The 16,542-nt window shown below is 42.9% G+C and overlaps 2 protein-coding genes and 1 long non-coding RNA gene across 7 annotated transcripts in view; 2 read left to right on the forward strand and 1 right to left on the reverse strand.

The window, feature by feature from the left end:
* Positions 1 to 10,558, forward strand: part of LOC148339394 (activin receptor type-2A-like) — a 34,644-nt gene extending 24,086 nt beyond the window's left edge. For both annotated transcript variants that reach the window (XM_088289711.1, XM_088289712.1), the window contains 7 exons: positions 1,133 to 1,276; positions 1,829 to 1,972; positions 4,186 to 4,331; positions 4,450 to 4,564; positions 4,636 to 4,774; positions 4,860 to 4,990; positions 7,751 to 10,558. In XM_088289711.1, coding sequence (XP_088145837.1) covers positions 1,133 to 1,276; positions 1,829 to 1,972; positions 4,186 to 4,331; positions 4,450 to 4,564; positions 4,636 to 4,774; positions 4,860 to 4,990; positions 7,751 to 7,945 — 1,014 coding nt within the window. In that variant the 3' untranslated portion in view covers positions 7,946 to 10,558. The remainder of the gene's footprint in view (positions 1 to 1,132; positions 1,277 to 1,828; positions 1,973 to 4,185; positions 4,332 to 4,449; positions 4,565 to 4,635; positions 4,775 to 4,859; positions 4,991 to 7,750) is intronic.
* Positions 10,559 to 12,938: 2,380 nt separating this feature from the next.
* On the reverse strand, positions 12,939 to 16,464 carry orc4 (origin recognition complex, subunit 4). 3 transcript variants are annotated; one of them, XM_088291949.1, is made up of 14 exons: positions 16,284 to 16,420; positions 15,915 to 15,983; positions 15,756 to 15,832; positions 15,585 to 15,675; positions 15,422 to 15,497; positions 15,254 to 15,339; positions 14,469 to 14,517; positions 14,237 to 14,388; positions 13,969 to 14,142; positions 13,811 to 13,897; positions 13,588 to 13,696; positions 13,415 to 13,510; positions 13,284 to 13,351; positions 12,939 to 13,208 (listed from the first exon to the last, which is right to left on the reverse strand). In XM_088291949.1, exons 2-14 carry the CDS (start codon positions 15,969 to 15,971, stop codon positions 13,026 to 13,028), a joined length of 1,305 nt encoding a protein of 434 aa, XP_088148075.1. In that variant the 5' UTR covers positions 15,972 to 15,983; positions 16,284 to 16,420; the 3' UTR covers positions 12,939 to 13,025. The 3 variants fall into 3 exon arrangements, with proteins under 3 accessions (XP_088148075.1, XP_088148074.1, XP_088148073.1); XM_088291948.1 differs by having other exon boundaries at positions 15,422 to 15,675; positions 16,387 to 16,464; XM_088291947.1 differs by having other exon boundaries at positions 15,422 to 15,675.
* On the forward strand, positions 14,457 to 15,922 carry LOC148339396 (uncharacterized). Of its 2 annotated transcripts, XR_015842609.1 has the most exons (3): positions 14,844 to 15,163; positions 15,284 to 15,381; positions 15,441 to 15,922. It is a non-coding gene; the product is annotated as an uncharacterized LOC148339396 (long non-coding RNA). The 2 variants fall into 2 exon arrangements; XR_015842608.1 differs by having other exon boundaries at positions 14,457 to 15,163; positions 15,284 to 15,922.
* Positions 16,465 to 16,542: the final 78 nt, after the last annotated feature.

Consider the following 16,542-nt stretch of genomic DNA (forward strand, 5'->3'; position numbering starts at 1 on the left):
GCCAGAAAGATTCCCTTCTTTCATTTGGCTCACACCATTACTGCTGAGGTCCGGAACGTTTCCAGCAATACATCAGTCGCCATCCCAGTCCGTCAGTCATGAGCCAGCGTCTTTTGGGCTGTGACCAGTGCATGCCTTGTTGTTATCCTCCCCTCACTCAATGTTTCTCCCTCTGTGTCCCAACAAACCTGCCCTCTGCGTAAAGTCACATGTGAAAGTGATCGGCTTAATCCAGATCACTTGCTGAGTTGAACCTGTTTTTCATTTGGAACACTTGGTGTCTTTTGCTTTGGCTGAAGTTTTTTATGTGATTAACAGGAACACCCTCGCATAGGTTGGACATTTCTACTTCTTTTTTTTAATCGTGTATGCCTCATTTCCTGGACAATAGACATTTACCTGTCTAATTGTAGCACGGGGAATTCATATTTGTCTTCAAAAGATCAAGTAAAAGTTGCATTGAAAAAAAAACAAAGCATGCCGTGCAGATTTAGCCTGGAAGTCTTTACTACAAAGAGTGTAAACAAACGGGACTGGTCCCGTCACATAGTTTTGTTGGAAAGGAAATAATCATAAAACTATTATTAACTACTTCTGCTGGTAAAGTAACATTTCAAAGTTCTTTCGTGTCATTTACACACTTTTAATATTTGACCAATGTTATATGGAGTGTAATGCCTCGCACAACTTTTTAACATTCTCACTTGTCACACAATTGTAAAAACATTTTTGAACATTAACTGCGGTAACAAGTAACAATACTATTCAACTTTTGAGCTCACCACTACGCCTGCTTGGCCTCCCGTGTCAAGGTCAGTCCAAAGAAACACAAATAGATACAGAGTTAATACTTTGCTTGTTGAGCTTGAGGTCTTGTTAGGTACTCGGAGGTTTCATGAATTAGTCCCATGGCGCATGAAGGTGGTTCCAGTCTTACACACAAAAATCTTCATTTGTTTTTGACTCCCAAGTATCACGGCTGTTGCTCATTATCGCCTCTGGTGGAGCCAAGTGTTACTGCACAATGACCTCCCAGGAATGCGGAACATGCTTGCAAGGACAAAAGCAATGACATGCCAACTCTATTTCGCTGTAATCCAATACAATTTTAATGCTTTGCCCTCTCCCGCAGGATCCCGGCCCTTCGCCGCCATCGCCTATGCTGGGACATAAACCGCTGCAGCTGATTGAATTGAAGGCCAGGGGCCGTTTTGGCTGCGTATGGAAGGCCCAGCTTCTGAGTGAATACGTGGCCGTCAAGATCTTCCCGATTCAGGTGTGTATCTCTTGATGGATTTCCGCGTCGGTGGGGGACCATTAAATGTCAACAAGAGCACAGAAACTTTGCACTGTTCCGTTATAAAGCAAAGTGAACATTTCCTCACAACGGTTGCAAAATAAAAAAAATCTGGTCAAAGTCCCATGGGAAAGTATAGTTCAACTTTTCATCGGATTTATTTATTTATAGAACTTAATCAAATTATACATATTTTTCCTTTTTGGTCAGTCTTTCATTGATTGTTGAGTTACATAAATTTCCCAACCTGTTTGAAAATGAACAAAAATTTACCACAGTCCCAAACTACGCAAAAAGTCCCATTCAACAAGCTAACTAAATAGCATCTTCCCTGATGCTTTTTTTTCAAAGTCAGTATTATTCTAAAATAGGTCTCCCCATCTATATTTCCGAACTCAACCTTCTATTTTCAAATTTGGATTCCAATGAATTCCTGTGAAAATGTTCCAACATTGAGAACTCCCTGAATGTGGCAACCATTCCACCATCAGTTTTGTGACTTGAATAACCGCCTTATCTTGCATTTTGCAGGACAAGCTGTCTTGGCAGAACGAGTACGAGATTTACAGCGTGAGTGGCATGAAGCATGAAAATATCCTCCACTTCATCGGCGTGGAGAAGAGGAACAATAACCTGGACTTGGAGCTGTGGCTCATCACCACCTACCATGACAAGGTTGGCTGCCTGCAGAACTCTCTTTTCCCGTTCATGTCATGTGACTTGAGTCAAGTCATGTGACTGGTGACTTATAGTATATAGATATTTTATTGCGAGCATATTAATGCAGCACCTCTATACTAATTTCTTATAATCTGGAATCCAACGTATTTTACTGATTGGGACATTAATTTATCATCCCTAATCACGCTGTGTATTTATTTATTTTTTTAAATGCTTTATTTATCTAGAGCATTATAATTATTCAGTACTTTAAAGCCACCCCCCCCCCCCAAGACTTTCAATCATTGTACCTATGCCACCTTCTTGATTTGAAAAATTATAGGCTCACTGTGTAGTGCACTTGTCTTTGTACTTGGAGTCGAAATTGCTTGGAAAAAACATTTGTGTTGAAGGACTTTTTGGCAAGGTTGCACTAGACGGAGTACATCACAGTTAAGTGGCTCGTAAATCAGCCCCTGTAATTGTTTTCTCAGCGGGGGTCTTGAGAGGATTCATAACTCAGATGTACACAACAATTGCAGAGAGCGGCCTTGAAAATGGTGAAATGTTCATCGGCCTTCAGTTGGTTTAGCACAGCTGGAGCTGCGATTGTTCATGACTCCTGAGAGATGATTTATGCTTTAGTAGGTTCTGGGTGGAAGGGTCGAATAGAACATGTAACAGCTCACCGACAAAGCCACATGTAATGTAACTGCAAAGGTGCCTTTCGTTTGGTTTTTTTTCTGGCCAGTGCACGTGAAGGCAGCTGATTTTGTTCAGGGATCTCAGGTCATCTTCTTACAATACTGTCTTATCAAAAAAAATAAAAAATAGAAAATATATTTTGCCCAAAACAGGCCAAAGGGATCAGTGGAATGTCCACAGAGGCTGCTTGCCCTCTAGTGGTGACTCGTGTAGAAACATCAGCAGCCAACGAGCAGAACAAATTCATTCATGCATCGGTGTGTTTAACTGCCGTTTTGTTTTTGGTGTCATTTAGACCCCATTTAATGTTTATCATTATTTTTTCTTTGCTTCGTGTCGCATGACTTTTCCAAATGAAATGCGAACAAGTGGGTAAACAGAACATGAAGAGATGACTTTTGGTGTCTTTAGCTGTAAAAAAAAAAAACCTAACAGAAAAATTAACATTTTAGACACATTTATTTGATTTTGAGGTCACTGCAACGTATATTGCCATTTTATCATCTTCAAACAGCTTTAGGACCTTGACGTAAGTCCTGTCAGAACCACTCAGACTCAGTCGTAGACTGATTGTGAAGCATTTCACTTGGTGCTGTTTTTCCCCTTTCTACTCTCAAACAATAACAGAAATGTTTTCTCTCACTAGAAGCTGTGACAGTGACAGAAAGGCCAATGTATTTGTGTCTGCCTCCTTCTCTGATAAGACCGATAACATTAGTGCCGACCCCCTCTTGTCTCGCGAACACCGTACTTCCCGAAAAATGGAAAGCTTTGGCCTGTCTCCCAAATTGAAAAACACGGTGGACTTTGTGGCGCTAATGTCATCAAAACAGTTCCAGATAAACACTGTCAGCAATCCTCCGAGACATAAGCTCACCATTTAAGGTCTTAACAACACAATCCAAAAAGATTTTGTGGACATGACCATTGTTCGTTTTGGGCAGGAACGTGCATGCGAAAAGGTGAACGTTTAAAAGACTTTGGGCTGCTGAATTTGGAAGAGCTGTATTTCAAACATGACTCTTAATTAGAATTGTGGAGAGCAATCCCTGATTCAGTGCACAAATGTAAATTTTTATGCCGAACATAATACACGTTACTATTCTACATAATAAATTGTTCCAAATTGATATTTTTCATTCATCCAAGAAATTTATTGTTCTGCATTTTAGAGCTACTGTTTGATATTTTTTCAAATGTTAATCGCGCTTAGAGAGGGTTTACTTGAATTATTATGCTCTAATCTCATTATATCAGTGGCATGACAAAATCTATTATAGAGTGAGAATATATCGAATATATTTTCCTCCAAAACCGATTGTGACAGGCCTATCTGACAGAAACTTGGCCAACAATTTTGATTTAGGATCTCTCCGTGGAAATTTAAATTGCTGCAAAAATTGAAGATGCTCATAAATTGGAAGGTATGAAAAATTTAAATAATAAACATTGAAAGTATGACATGATATGATGTGATGTGGTGGATATGAATACACAAGCTGACAGATGGCTCCCACTGACAGGGCTCCCTGACAGACTATCTTAAGGCCAACGTGGTGTCCTGGAATGAGCTGTGCCACATCACGCAGACGGCTGCCCGTGGTCTGTCCTACCTCCACGAGGATATCCCCGGACACAAAGACGGACACAAGCCCTCCATTGCTCACAGGTGCTCCAGCCGCACCTCTGAATCAGTGGAGCATTTGAAAAAATGACAAAGTGACATACACAGCCTGGATGAAAGTTAAAAGCTGAAATCACCCTGAATCTCTTTTCTTCTGTTTCAGGGACATCAAGAGCAAGAACGTGCTCCTAAAGAACAACCTTACAGCTTGCATCGCAGACTTTGGTCTTGCGCTTAAATTCGAAGCTGGAAAATCGGCGGGGGACACACATGGCCAGGTATGCTCAGAGCCTTGTGCCATGTGCAATGTGCCTTTGACCTTCTAAGTGTGTTTGCTTTGGACGTAAAGGTTGGAACGCGGCGTTACATGGCTCCCGAGGTCCTCGAAGGAGCCATTAACTTCCAGCGCGACTCCTTTCTGCGCATCGACATGTACGCCTTCGGCCTTGTCCTGTGGGAACTGGCGGCGCGATGCACCGCTGCCGATGGTGAGCCGTTTCGCTGATTGGCCGTCGCTGGGTCATGTGACAGGATGATAATGCCGGCTTTAATCAGGAAATTGCGTGCCACCAGGCCCAGTCGACGAGTACATGCTGCCGTTCGAGGAGGAGGTGGGTCAGCATCCGTCTCTGGAGGACATGCAGGAGGTGGTTGTGCACAAGAAGCTGCGACCCTGCCTTCGAGACTGCTGGCAGAAACACACGGTGCGTTCGCTGTTTAGTTGTTTTTGTGGTTATATTTTTAACATATACTGCTCAAGAAAAGTATGGGAAATCTAGATTTTGCGTAAAATGTGTGGATGAATCTAAAATGCACGACAATTCAGGTGATCTCAATTTTACCTTCGACCCTCGACTTATAAATGCATGTTCCACTGTTCAGTGGTTCAATATTTTTTTTTCACAACTTGCTGTACTCAAACAAGGAACGGAACGGAAAAATTCCCAAATGTTTGATTCATGAATAGATCGATTAGCGTATTTTCCGGATGATTAATTGCACAACTTTTTCATAGGTTGGTTGGTACTTCTACTATGAAGTCAGTCATAGGTTAAAAAAAAAAAAAAAAAGTAATTTCACTTACAGCCACTAGAGGGCACTCACGTCTTTTGCACCAATTTCTCCGACTCCTTAACAAAGACAACTGAGAACGACTGGACAAATGTCCCTGAAGAGAATGATATTCTGCAGATTACTGAAATTTGCATCTGAAAACTGTAATAAGTCAGAGAGACAGTTTGAAGTGAATGAAAAACTTGCTAAGGACTAGTGGAAAGGCTTTTACTGCAATGAAGAAAACAAAACAAAAACTGAAAGCTTCACCAACCGTTGCTTAAACAATGTGCTGCGGATCAATCACGGTACGTCTCCGCGCTCCTATAAAGGAATTTGCATGTAGCTAAATAACCTTCATTGTGTTAGCGTATCTTACACCTATTCAGCCCGTTTTATTTTCTTTTGTTAAAAATTGCCCTCCAAGATGAAATGTCGGTTTTTGATCTAGTATTTAGAAAAATAAATTACCCAGGAAAAATGCGACTTATACTCTAGAGTGACTTACATATGTTTTTTTCCTACCTCATGATGCATTTTTTCAACTTCTTTTCCGGAGTGACTTGTAGTCTGGAAAATACGGTAGTTCGATCAGTTAGAATTCAAATTGACAGCTTTCTTCATCACGTCGTCTTTGTCGTCATGTTCACATTTTGACGTCATGAGAGCCAGACGACACATAAATGACGGGCGTCCACACGTGACAATTTTTCAAGGCTTGACTTGAACACAGTCCTCATTCGCCGACAGATGACGCAGCATCAGGAACAACTTGGGGTTCAGTGTCTTTGAAATTGTCACGAGGCTCAGGATCAAACTCGCGACCTTTTAGGTTGGGTGATTCTACCACTTGAGCCGTGCCGCCCCATCTGACAAATAATTTCCACAACCTGACGATGTGAATGTAAAATGGCCTCTAATGTTAGAGCTGTATTTCCCAACATTTTTTGGTTCAATCTAGTGGGTTTTTTTTTTTGTTTTTTTTTTTTTACATTCAGAGCCAAACAAAAAGTAGATGTAATGAAATAATCTCGTCTCACTTTGCTAACAAATTTCTGAAACGTTACTATTGTGAAATCTGGGCCTGTTTAATTGAACACAAAGCTATTATTCCGTATCAGGGACGGCAACACGTATTATTAATTGCGCCTTCTGCCGTCCCATCGAAGAGCAGTTAATCCTTCGGCCTGTAACTATCTATATTTACTTTTTTCTTTTTATCCTGCGAAGGCACATTTTCATTTGCAATGCCGACCTGACAGCATTCCGCAGCATAAAATAAAAGCACATATAAATACATGGACTGCAAACGGCACCGTTTGATGGTTCCATCATGCATAAGATTCGGCAAGGCAAGGCGGCTTTATTTATATCCACAAGGTAACTCAATGCACTTCACATAATTAAAAGTACAACATTTAAAAAAAAAAAGAACTTTAGACTGATCACGACCTTCTTGGGTGTTCTGATTTTAACTTTGCCGGTGTACGGAGTTAATTTAAAGAATATTTCACCTGTCGCTGTGTTCATAAGAAAAACAAAAAGAAAGTTCATTGTTCCTACAATGAATTAGTTTAGAGTTTATTTTCCCCACACAATATGTCGCTGTAAGCCATGAGCCTCACAATGCTGGGATTTCACCATTGTTGACACCCATTTAGTCCACGCAAGTCGGCACTGCGAGTTTCAATTTGATGAAGAAAAAGTTATAGCTTGAATTCTTTTTTATGAGGAATTAAAACAGAAACAGGATTTGTATTCTTTTGCAAGCACCAATATAATCAAAGGTAGGAACCAGACTGAGGTAGGAAAGAAGTTGTTCCACACACACTCTAACGAAGCCCACCTCTCGTTTCCAGGCTACCGTAAAGCCATGACTCGCTTTTGAACTTTGAATTGAAGGTCTGGACTAATATGTTCTGATCTCTTTGTTATGGTCAGAACCTGAGCTGCGGCATTCAAAATGAGCTGCAGCGTTTTAAATGCTTTTTGAAAGAGTCCAATCATTAGACCATTGCAATAATTAAGTCTACTGGAGATAAAAGCCTGGATAGGCTTCTCCTCGTCTGCTTACGGCATGCAACCCTTAGGCATGGAGATGTTTTTTTTTGTTTTTTTTCAGCTGATAAAAGGTTGTTTTAGACTGATTAATTTGGTTTGGCCGCTGAAAGTCAGAAATGCATGGAAGTTTTTTTTTTTTTTTTTTAACTTTCAGCTTCTTGTTGAAACACTGAACAGTTGGTCATGTGCTTTCAAAAGTTTGCATAAGGTCAAATTGATGTCACCCTGTAAACAATAAAGTACATTTTAGGCTCGTCCCAACAGCTGCAAAACCTTCGCTTGTTGTGAACCGTGTGGATGCCACATGTTTCTGGCTGTGACGATCCTGTCGATCTTCTGGCATCCCTCAGGGTCTAGCCATGCTTTGTGAAACTATTGAAGACTGCTGGGACCACGAAGCCGAGGCCCGACTGTCTGCCGGCTGCGTAGAGGAGCGCATCGGCCAAATGCAGCGACAGGCTCCAATTATCGGGCCCGAGGAGATAGTCACCGTTGTCACCATGGTGACCAACGTGGACCTCCCGCCCAAGGAATCCAGCTTATGATCAGCCAAGGCGCCACCAGACGCGCGTCAGATGTGCGGGACGAGCTGCCGACCCTGGTTGGTTGGCTGCGCTTTCTTTTCTCATTCTGGTTTGGTCGTCGTTTTTGTAAAGTCACCGGCCGCTACTCGCGCTCAGGACATACCATGTGCCCACCTCACCACATCAAATGATCTTCACCTCATGTCGACTTTGAACCATTCAGGCTATTTATGACGGAGCGAGCGAGTGGCGGTGCCGAAACGGCATGAGACTCAACAAACAATTGGATCATGTTTTTATATACAACAAGTCAGAGGGTCAAGTGGATCTTCTCCAGTGAGAAAAGACATTGCAAATTTGCAGAATTTCACCAAACTCTTAAAAAAAGAAAAAAAAAAGATGATTATGGGCATGTGGCTCTTGATACCTTTGCTGTTTTCTTGTGCGTGTTTTTTTTTTGTTTGTTTGTTTTTGAAGTATTGACTAACATTCTGCCAATAAGCAACGGCTTTTGAATGTTTCTAGTGTAATGCTGCTGTACATAGTGTATGATGAACCCAGTCAACTTGTTAATCCATCTTATTTTAAGTGGGGTGGGGTGGGGTGGAATGGGCCCGGGTGATCCATTTTTCAAGCATTACGATGATAAAAACCATAGACCTCCTTCAACCAGGTATACCTCAGTTCAGATGGACACATATGATTAGTCCCTCTCACTGTTCACAGTTAGTGCTCACTCGCCCTTTTCACAAGCTCCATTGCAATCGATATAAGCCTTGCCGGTGCTCATGGGTAATGTAGTCCGTAGACGTGGCCGCACATCAGCGAGTGTTTCCGCTCCGTTGCTTGTCCGTTAATTTTTTTTTCGTTAGTTCTGATTAGGTTTTCTTACAGTTGATTCGTTTAGCACCGCCCCCAACAAAAAGTGGCCGTCAAAATCTTGGCGCACTGTCAGATTTATTTTCCTTTTCAATTGTGAAATTGTTAGTGGTGTCTATTTTTTTTTTTTTTTTAAATAGCCTGAATGAGTAAATCACCCCTTGTTTGTTTCCGAGGTTTCAGGTTTGAAGTGCGGTTTTGAGGAAGGTTCCAAAGGTACCAGCCCGGTTTTTTTTTTTTTTTTTGGAAATGTATTCAGCAGAGCCAGCTCAATTCTTTTTGTTTGATTGCACACATCTCATTTGACTACTATTAAGGGTTTTCGCTCTCTGTTTTATACGCCTCAGGAATCTTTGCTAGCCATCCTCCTCACTGTCGCTCTTCTCAGACCAGAATTTGTCAGGTCGTGACTTTTTGTGCTTCTTCTCACCTCATCTCGACACTAATGCTGGACAGTAAAGTCACAAGACTGCCGGTCTTTGTTCAATTCAGGTTACGGTGTGAGCTGGCTGACCGAGGCGTTGTACCGGGTCTCGCTTCCGCACTGGTTGTGACTTTTAATGCTGCGCCTTTCATAGTCAAATCAAGTCTCCCGAGTAGTAACAATCCAGGTTGGGTTCCCACCAAACAAAACTGCCAGTCATGTTGCTGTTTCCTCTTTTCTTAGCGCAAGTCGCCGCCCCCAAACCAAACAAACACGTCACGGTCGCGTCTGTGCCGCCGTCAGACGAGAGGAGACAGGGAGCGCATCTTTCATCCTGGTGCCATTTCTTCCACCATAGTTCCTCTTGTAGATGTCAGGCCAAACGGATGTATCTGTCGCTGTTGTAGGAGCAACAGCGGCTTTTTCTTTTTTAACCCCCCAACTTTCTTTTTATTTGCTCCGATGGACATCAAACACTGGTGCCGGTTAAACTGCAGTCTCTCCTCGAGCTTTGGGCTTGTTTCACATGATGAGGTTTCAAATCGGCAGATGAATTGAGGGGGTCGAAGGCAGACACTGTTGCCGTTTGGAAAATGACTAAAAATGAGCAGAGATTTTTTTTTTTTTTTCCCGCCATAATTCAAAACTAGTGAAGTCAAGCAGACCCCAAGTTGGAAATAAAAACGTATGCACGTTTCAGCAGCACGGTAAACCCGAAGGAAGTCTAAGCCATCAATGTACTTTGTTACTGTAGCATGATCTTTGCATCAGTGCAGCTTCCCTCTTCTTCTTCTTCTTCTTCTTCTTCTTCTTCTTCTTCTTCTTCTTCTGCTGCTGTTGCTGCTCCTTGATTGGCTCGTTGTTTATTGCCCTCTGAAAGCTTGGCACTACCTCACTCACAGGGATTTCAGGTTGTAGGAAGTGTGGCAAGTAAACCAAATTGGAAACGGTTGTCAAGTCTTGACAATTTCAAACCGAGTCGCTCCCCCCTTCGAAAGCAAAATGATCTGCGATGTGTCGTCTTCTTTTCAACGGTACTTCAGCGTCTGCCTATTCAGTGACTTCAAACCGCCTCAGTGAAACTGTCCCAAAACACCATTCAGGGATTCAGTACTATGCTTTTCTATGGTCTGGCAAGTTATATGCAACCGGTGCCGCAAACGACTCAACTTGAGCTGCAAGAGTGACTTTCAGTACACACACAAATAACTTGTAGCATTTAGTTTTGATTTTAATCCTTGCATATTGACGTGTTGTATTTATTTTTTACTCAAAGACCTGAAGTTAGGGGCTCGTCGCTCACTTTTGAGTTGGCACGAGTCCAGCTTGTTTTGGGGGGGGGAATGGGTTGGGGGGGTGGGGGGTTTTGTCCTTACTTGTAATTCAGGAAGTACTTCAGTTGACTCTTTGAGAAAAGATGCAAACTGCTACTCTACTCTTTAGTCTCCGTACAAAGACCGCAGATGAATGTTGTTGAGACTCCTGGGTTCTGGTTTGGTGTACTTAATGACAGATCAGGCGTGGCCCGTGTACCTCGAGAGGGCCCCGCTTTCAGCTGACCATCACGTGATTGTGCTCTGTTGTGGTAGAAAAACAGTCCAACTGTTACAGGTTCATTCATACGCCTCCTGATGAAAGCGGAATCGGCAGGTGGCTCATTGGATCAAACCGCAGAAAGAAGCACTTCAGTTGTCTTTATAAAGCACTTGAAGTGATTCAAAATGAGGTCATGGGAGACAATCTTACAAACGTGTGGCTCCGCTGCGGTCTTCGTGTCCAATAGGAATATTTCAAAGTGTATGAATGGATTTTCCCCAGCGCCATGCTTTACATTTTCTATCCTGACTTCCTCCTTGGCCAGCAGCTTACATTTGCTGTGCTTCTGAATCCCCATTTGTGTCTTGTTGCCCTGCTATTTGAAACAGTCGAGGACCTGTACAGACATGAGAACGTATTAAATCAAGTATATACTCTGAGCTGAATCTTTATAAGTGTGTGCGAAAATCAGTGTTTCCTATACAGTACTTTCATTTCTACTTCTTGTATTTTGGTTCCAAGTGTCCATCACAATTGAGCTTTGTGTAAGCGAGAGGCTCATTGGAGTACTTTGCAGATTATCCCAGAAAGCACTTTCAACGGTGTTCCCCAGGGAACCAGAGCGGTTCCCCTGACAGTTGCAATACTCTAGATGTGATCATGAAATCATCTGCTCCTGGTGTTCCATTCCACCGCCTCAACTTCCTGCTTGTCCCTGCTGTTGTTAAGAATTCAAGAGGAAGCATTGATCTCCAATGACCTCATTAGCAAGACTGTGATGTTTTGGTTGCCAGGTCAGAAGTTTCTTAAAAAATAAAAAATTTAAAAAAAAGGAAAAGAAAAAAAAAAAGGAAAAACACTACAAGTTTATGACCCCACTATTCCCGAGGTTCTCTGAAATGCAGCGCTGATCAAAGACATGCAGCTTCTCCCAGGGAGAACACAAACGGTTCCTTGTTCCCCTTCGAAACTCTTGCACAGCGGCGGTTTCTTTTGGCTCGCTGGTCATCGTCGATCGATACAAGATGGAATAAGTGTGTGTTTTCATGTCGGGGACAAAAGAAACGAAAGCCATCAGCAACTTTGGACTTTTCCTGGAAGAGACTAAACTGATCTGTGATCAGCGCTGTAACTGGTGTGAGCCGGTGGAGGTTTTTAATCCGTTGAAGTGATCCACGTGATGTAAATAAATGTTTCTAGATTGTGAAATTTGATCTTTGGCTTTTTTCCCCTCTGCTTTTACACAAATGTGAACAAAAACAAAGACAACACTTGCTGAACTCAAAAATCTAAAACGTTTTCTCCATGCACAAAATGTCATTCTGTTAAAAAATACTTTTTGAGAATGTGTCATCCAAGTACATGAGGTATACTTTTGACTGTGATGGATTCAAGAATGTTTTGAACATGTTGCATTGTTGCTACCTCAATATGAAACGTTCTGGTTCTCTTTTCGGGTCTGGTTCAAAATGAGTGAGGTTCACTTGAAAACAAAATTGTCTGTGCAACTCTGTCCACATGTACCCGCCATTCACACTGTTGATTCCTTTTTTTTCTGAGCTGAGCTGGCAAAGGGGCAAATGTGGATTCTTATATTAGGGTTGTAGTTTGCCGCGGTCTTGAACGGCACTGCAGTACATTGAGCTCTTTTTCTAATTTTGTGACGCTCAACTGTTGCTAAATGATATTGCCCAATGTTAAAAGCGGCTCTTTAAAAATATAAACAATGAATTTTCAAGAAAAACGGGTAATAAACGAATTTGATTCCGTCTGCTCAAACGTTGATAGATGAAAAGAAATGTGAATAATGGACCCAACCCGTTGGTCTCTGCAATTAGCTTGGTTTTTTTTTCCTCTTCCGCAAGATCGCGATTAAGGTTTAACTAACGATTGCATGCGAAGACTTGAAAGAGCATAATACTATTTTAAAATGTCCAGAATAAAATATTGTATCAACGACTAGATAAATATCTGACCAAAAAAAAGATCTGATTGGAATGTTGTACACATGCCATCAAGAGGGAGGAATGGAGGGCTCCTCAAGAACTTTTTTTGTAATATTGAAGAATTACACGACCACCAAACATCTGTAGCTGTATTTTGGCATGAATAATTTCAAATAACGGGGGGTCATTCAGTAATGACCCTTATATTAAAACCTCTCTGACAGTGTCATGCAAAAAAGTATCTTTATTATTTTAGGAAGAAAATAGTACAATGACCAAATGACACATTCTCTCTCACAAGGTGAGAATTTGAATCCTATCCGAACGCAGACATGCCCCACTGTTTGATATCTGTGGGGCATTGCGGGTACTTTTGCAGGGCTTCTATGATCTGACTGCTGTCCAGTGCCAATTTCATCAACTGGTATTCCCGCTGCGTTTTGGCTGAAGCGGCGTCAACAGGTCGGATCAACTCCAGCTGCTGCAGGTGCTCAAAGGCCTGCGGGAAGCAAGAAAGCCGTTGGTGACAAAAGCTTTCGGGTTAGAGAAGCTAACGAGGAGTGTTTGCAGCCACCTTCATGACAACAGGCTGCTCAAAGTTGTACATGGAGTTGGACTTTCTCTGCAGGAACTTCTTGAACTCTAAAAATAAGAACGGGTCAAAAGAAGAGACGCACACCGATCACGTCCGTTGATCACACGTACCGTTGTAAACCATCTGGAAGTTGAAGGGCTCTCCTTCGTAGACGTCATTGAGGTGTTTCATGGCGATGACCAAGCACAGCTCCAGGATGGAAAGACCTGAAGAAAAGCCGGATGTGAAGCAGGTGACGTGAACCTACTCTATGAATGACGGACAATGTTGTCGTATAATTTACCATGAAGCATATTCGACTTGGCGTCGCTGAAACACAGCCTGCTGGCTTCCAGTACGTCAGCAGGCTTGATGGTCGGATTTACGGGGGAGATGCGACTTAAGCACAACATCTGGAAGGGGAAAAAAAAATGCCTCGCGATAGTCACCTCACACGCTTTCATTTTGTAGAAACAAAAGCCAAAGCGATTTCGGAGGTTCGCTAGCTTGAGCGATGATTCCCTCACCAGCAGCATGTGCAAAGAGCGGAAGTCTTTACTGGTGTTAAAATGCCTCCGTAAAATCTCCTCCACTGATTTGTCTTGACAAAAACTCTGGTGATGATCACAAACGGTTACAAGGCTCTTGGTGACGTTTTGACGTCGCCGCCGTCTGTTTGCCTTACCTGCACGCTGCTATTCCAGTCCCGTGCGAACCTCCAGTCGGGAAAGTCGTCGGGCAGGCTGAGCTGGGATGCGACTCGCTCCAGGTATTGAGTGAAGCTCAGGCTGCTCAGCAGGTGGATCTGACGATGGGAAAACCGCGATTTCACCCGCTTCTCCAGCAACTCCAGGACATCCTGGCAACCGCCACAAACACCTCCACTGATCTTATCGTGCAAATTTCCAACCACAATCAAACAACCATGTGAACGTGACAGGAGGACAACTGACCAGCCTGCAGGTGAGCCCGACCACAGCGACGGGCGCCTGAGCCGACTGAGACACATCCAACAAGTTGTAGAGCAGAGTTTGGTTCTTGTGGTGAGCGAACAAGTCAAACTCATCCAGGACGAACAAGACCGGCCGCGTGGTGCTGCGGTCACCTATGCACAAACTCGTGTCAAAGCAGCGACGGGAAAAACGGCGCCACACGTTTTCTTGCATCTGCCAGTTGTCATCTGACCTTTCTTCAGCGCCTCCAGCAGGAAGACCAAGTTCTCTGCAAAGCTTCCCTGAAAGCAATCACATTCGAGTCAACATCCAGGAAGCAGTTCACTTTCACTTGATGTGGTGGAAAGGATCATTTGAAAAAGTGAACACTGGCAGAGATTGTTGATGTTGCTCAATGTATTTACATGAACGCATATTAACTCGTAATAATAGCATCATTAAAGGTCATTTGATCAAATGTATTATATCAGAAATGCGTATCACACTGGAAGCCCTTTGCATTAATCATTCAGTACCCAAGAAGTAGATCTTTGCTTCAAAAAGTTAGGTGACCCCTGTTTGAAGGTGTTCGGGCTCATGATGTTTTGTGGCCGTTAAATGTGTTCATCTGTGTGCGAGCTCTCCATCTCCTGATTGGTGACCCTCGTCTCCAGTCCAGCCAGCCAATCAGTGTGGAGAGTGACCAGTTGGTTTCAGGTGTGCCACCAGCAATCAATTCAAAAAGGACTCGGCTGCTGGTAGTGCGTGTTTTGAGTTCTCATATGTGCCAGGCAGTCCCGACACCTCTTCTGTGTTTTGTACTGCTGTCTTTCTTGTAGTGCCGTGTTAATTTCTTCACCCTAACCATCTTTGAGTCATTCCTCAGCCGGTCCATTCCTGTGCGCACTAAGGCAATCGGGATTCGTGAGTGCATACTCCATGTTCATGGTATTGTGTTGTATGTTTGTGTGAAATTGTAAATGTGGCTTTTTCCAAACTGGCAAATCCAGTTGATCAAAGAATTGTGCCGACACTCACAAACACTTTGTCCCCAACAACATTTTCCAGGTGGAGTTGTCGTGTGATTTCTTTCAGGGCAATTCTGTCATCAGTCTGCAAGAGGCCTGCGCAAACGGACAAAAATGTGTTGAACTCAACTGGAGCAAGTAAGAGTTCAGTATGGTGGGAGGATTTCAGGTGACATACCGTTGAGATGGACCTGCAGGAGGTTCTCCTGCGCTTCCATGTCCTGCAGCAGGTCTCTGAGCACACACTTGAGGAGCTGCAGACAAAAGCACACCATCAGTGGATGAGACTGCGCCACGTTGAGATGAAAGAAGCGCGTTTCGCTGTACTGATGTGATCTCACCGCAGTTTTCCCTGATCCCCTTGGACCCACGATGAGCACAGAGTTACTTTCCCCATGGATGGCAGTTCGCTGGAGCAACCCCAGCAAGTGCCTGCAATGAAAACATGAATTCAGAAAGATGTGATCGGATGAACAACGCACCCATCCAGACAAAAGCAAGTTGAAAATTACTTGTGTTGGGCCTCTGATGCCTCAAGCTTGGTGGGAAGCTGATCGTGGCAAAGTCGCTCCCTCAGACACTTCTGAAGCTGTCATTTAAAACACACATGGAAGATTGTTAGTCTGTCTGGCTACAAATGAGGAACCATAGTCTAAATAAACTCAAGAAACCTGTGTGATACATTCTCCGATTGGCTTCGGTACACTTTTGGCCTTTCGTTTACTCATAATCACGTGACTCTGGAAGAAACGTCAAGGGGGGAAATAATTAATAGAAAACAAAGTGCGTGCACTTTGGGAATAATGATTTGATAGAAACTTGCAGGCAGCGACACAGTTCAAATACATTCTGACAGCTGCTACTAAGAAATGCATGACAATTTCTCCTTTGGCCAAGTCATAATGTTAATACACATAGTTATCGTCATAACTTATAACGCCAGTTAAAATTATGAACAAGTATTTAGTAGCAGGTCCGTGCAAGCGTGTATTGGACTCGATCGCGGCCGCGTTTATCCTTTCTATTAAATGTACTCGCACCACGTAGTCGCGTTCACGTTGTTTCACCCCAAATGCCTCGACAAATCTTGAATCCAAAACACACAAATATAGAGACTCGATCTCGAAACGTCTAAAAACAAACCTTCGCGGGGGAAAATAAGATACGTCTTTGTATTTCCGGCTTTTTACTGCAGTTCCGTTGTTGTAGTTGCTGATTGGTTGCAAGCTCTCCGACATCTTCCCACCCACTTTGAAATTTAACAATAAATAAATGAAAATTGTACCATAAGTGTTTTTA

This window comes from Idiotropiscis lumnitzeri, chromosome 3 (assembly GCF_059441095.1).
Source record: "Idiotropiscis lumnitzeri isolate Australia: NSW breed Sydney's pygmy pipehorse chromosome 3, RoL_Ilum_1.0, whole genome shotgun sequence".
In the NCBI taxonomy this organism is placed as follows: domain Eukaryota; kingdom Metazoa; phylum Chordata; class Actinopteri; order Syngnathiformes; family Syngnathidae; genus Idiotropiscis; species Idiotropiscis lumnitzeri.

Bases quoted from the DNA above. Each gene is read 5' to 3' on its own strand.
- orc4 (XM_088291948.1), bottom strand. From the start codon at position 15,971: ATGAGTAAACGAAAGGCCAAAAGTGTACCGAAGCCAATCGGAGAATGT. The intron at 15,833-15,914 runs GTTTCTTGAGTT...TTTAAATGACAG, and splicing joins TCGGAGAATGTATCACACAG to CTTCAGAAGTGTCTGAGGGA. The intron at 15,676-15,755 runs GTAATTTTCAAC...TTTTCATTGCAG, and splicing joins GCATCAGAGGCCCAACACAA to GCACTTGCTGGGGTTGCTCC.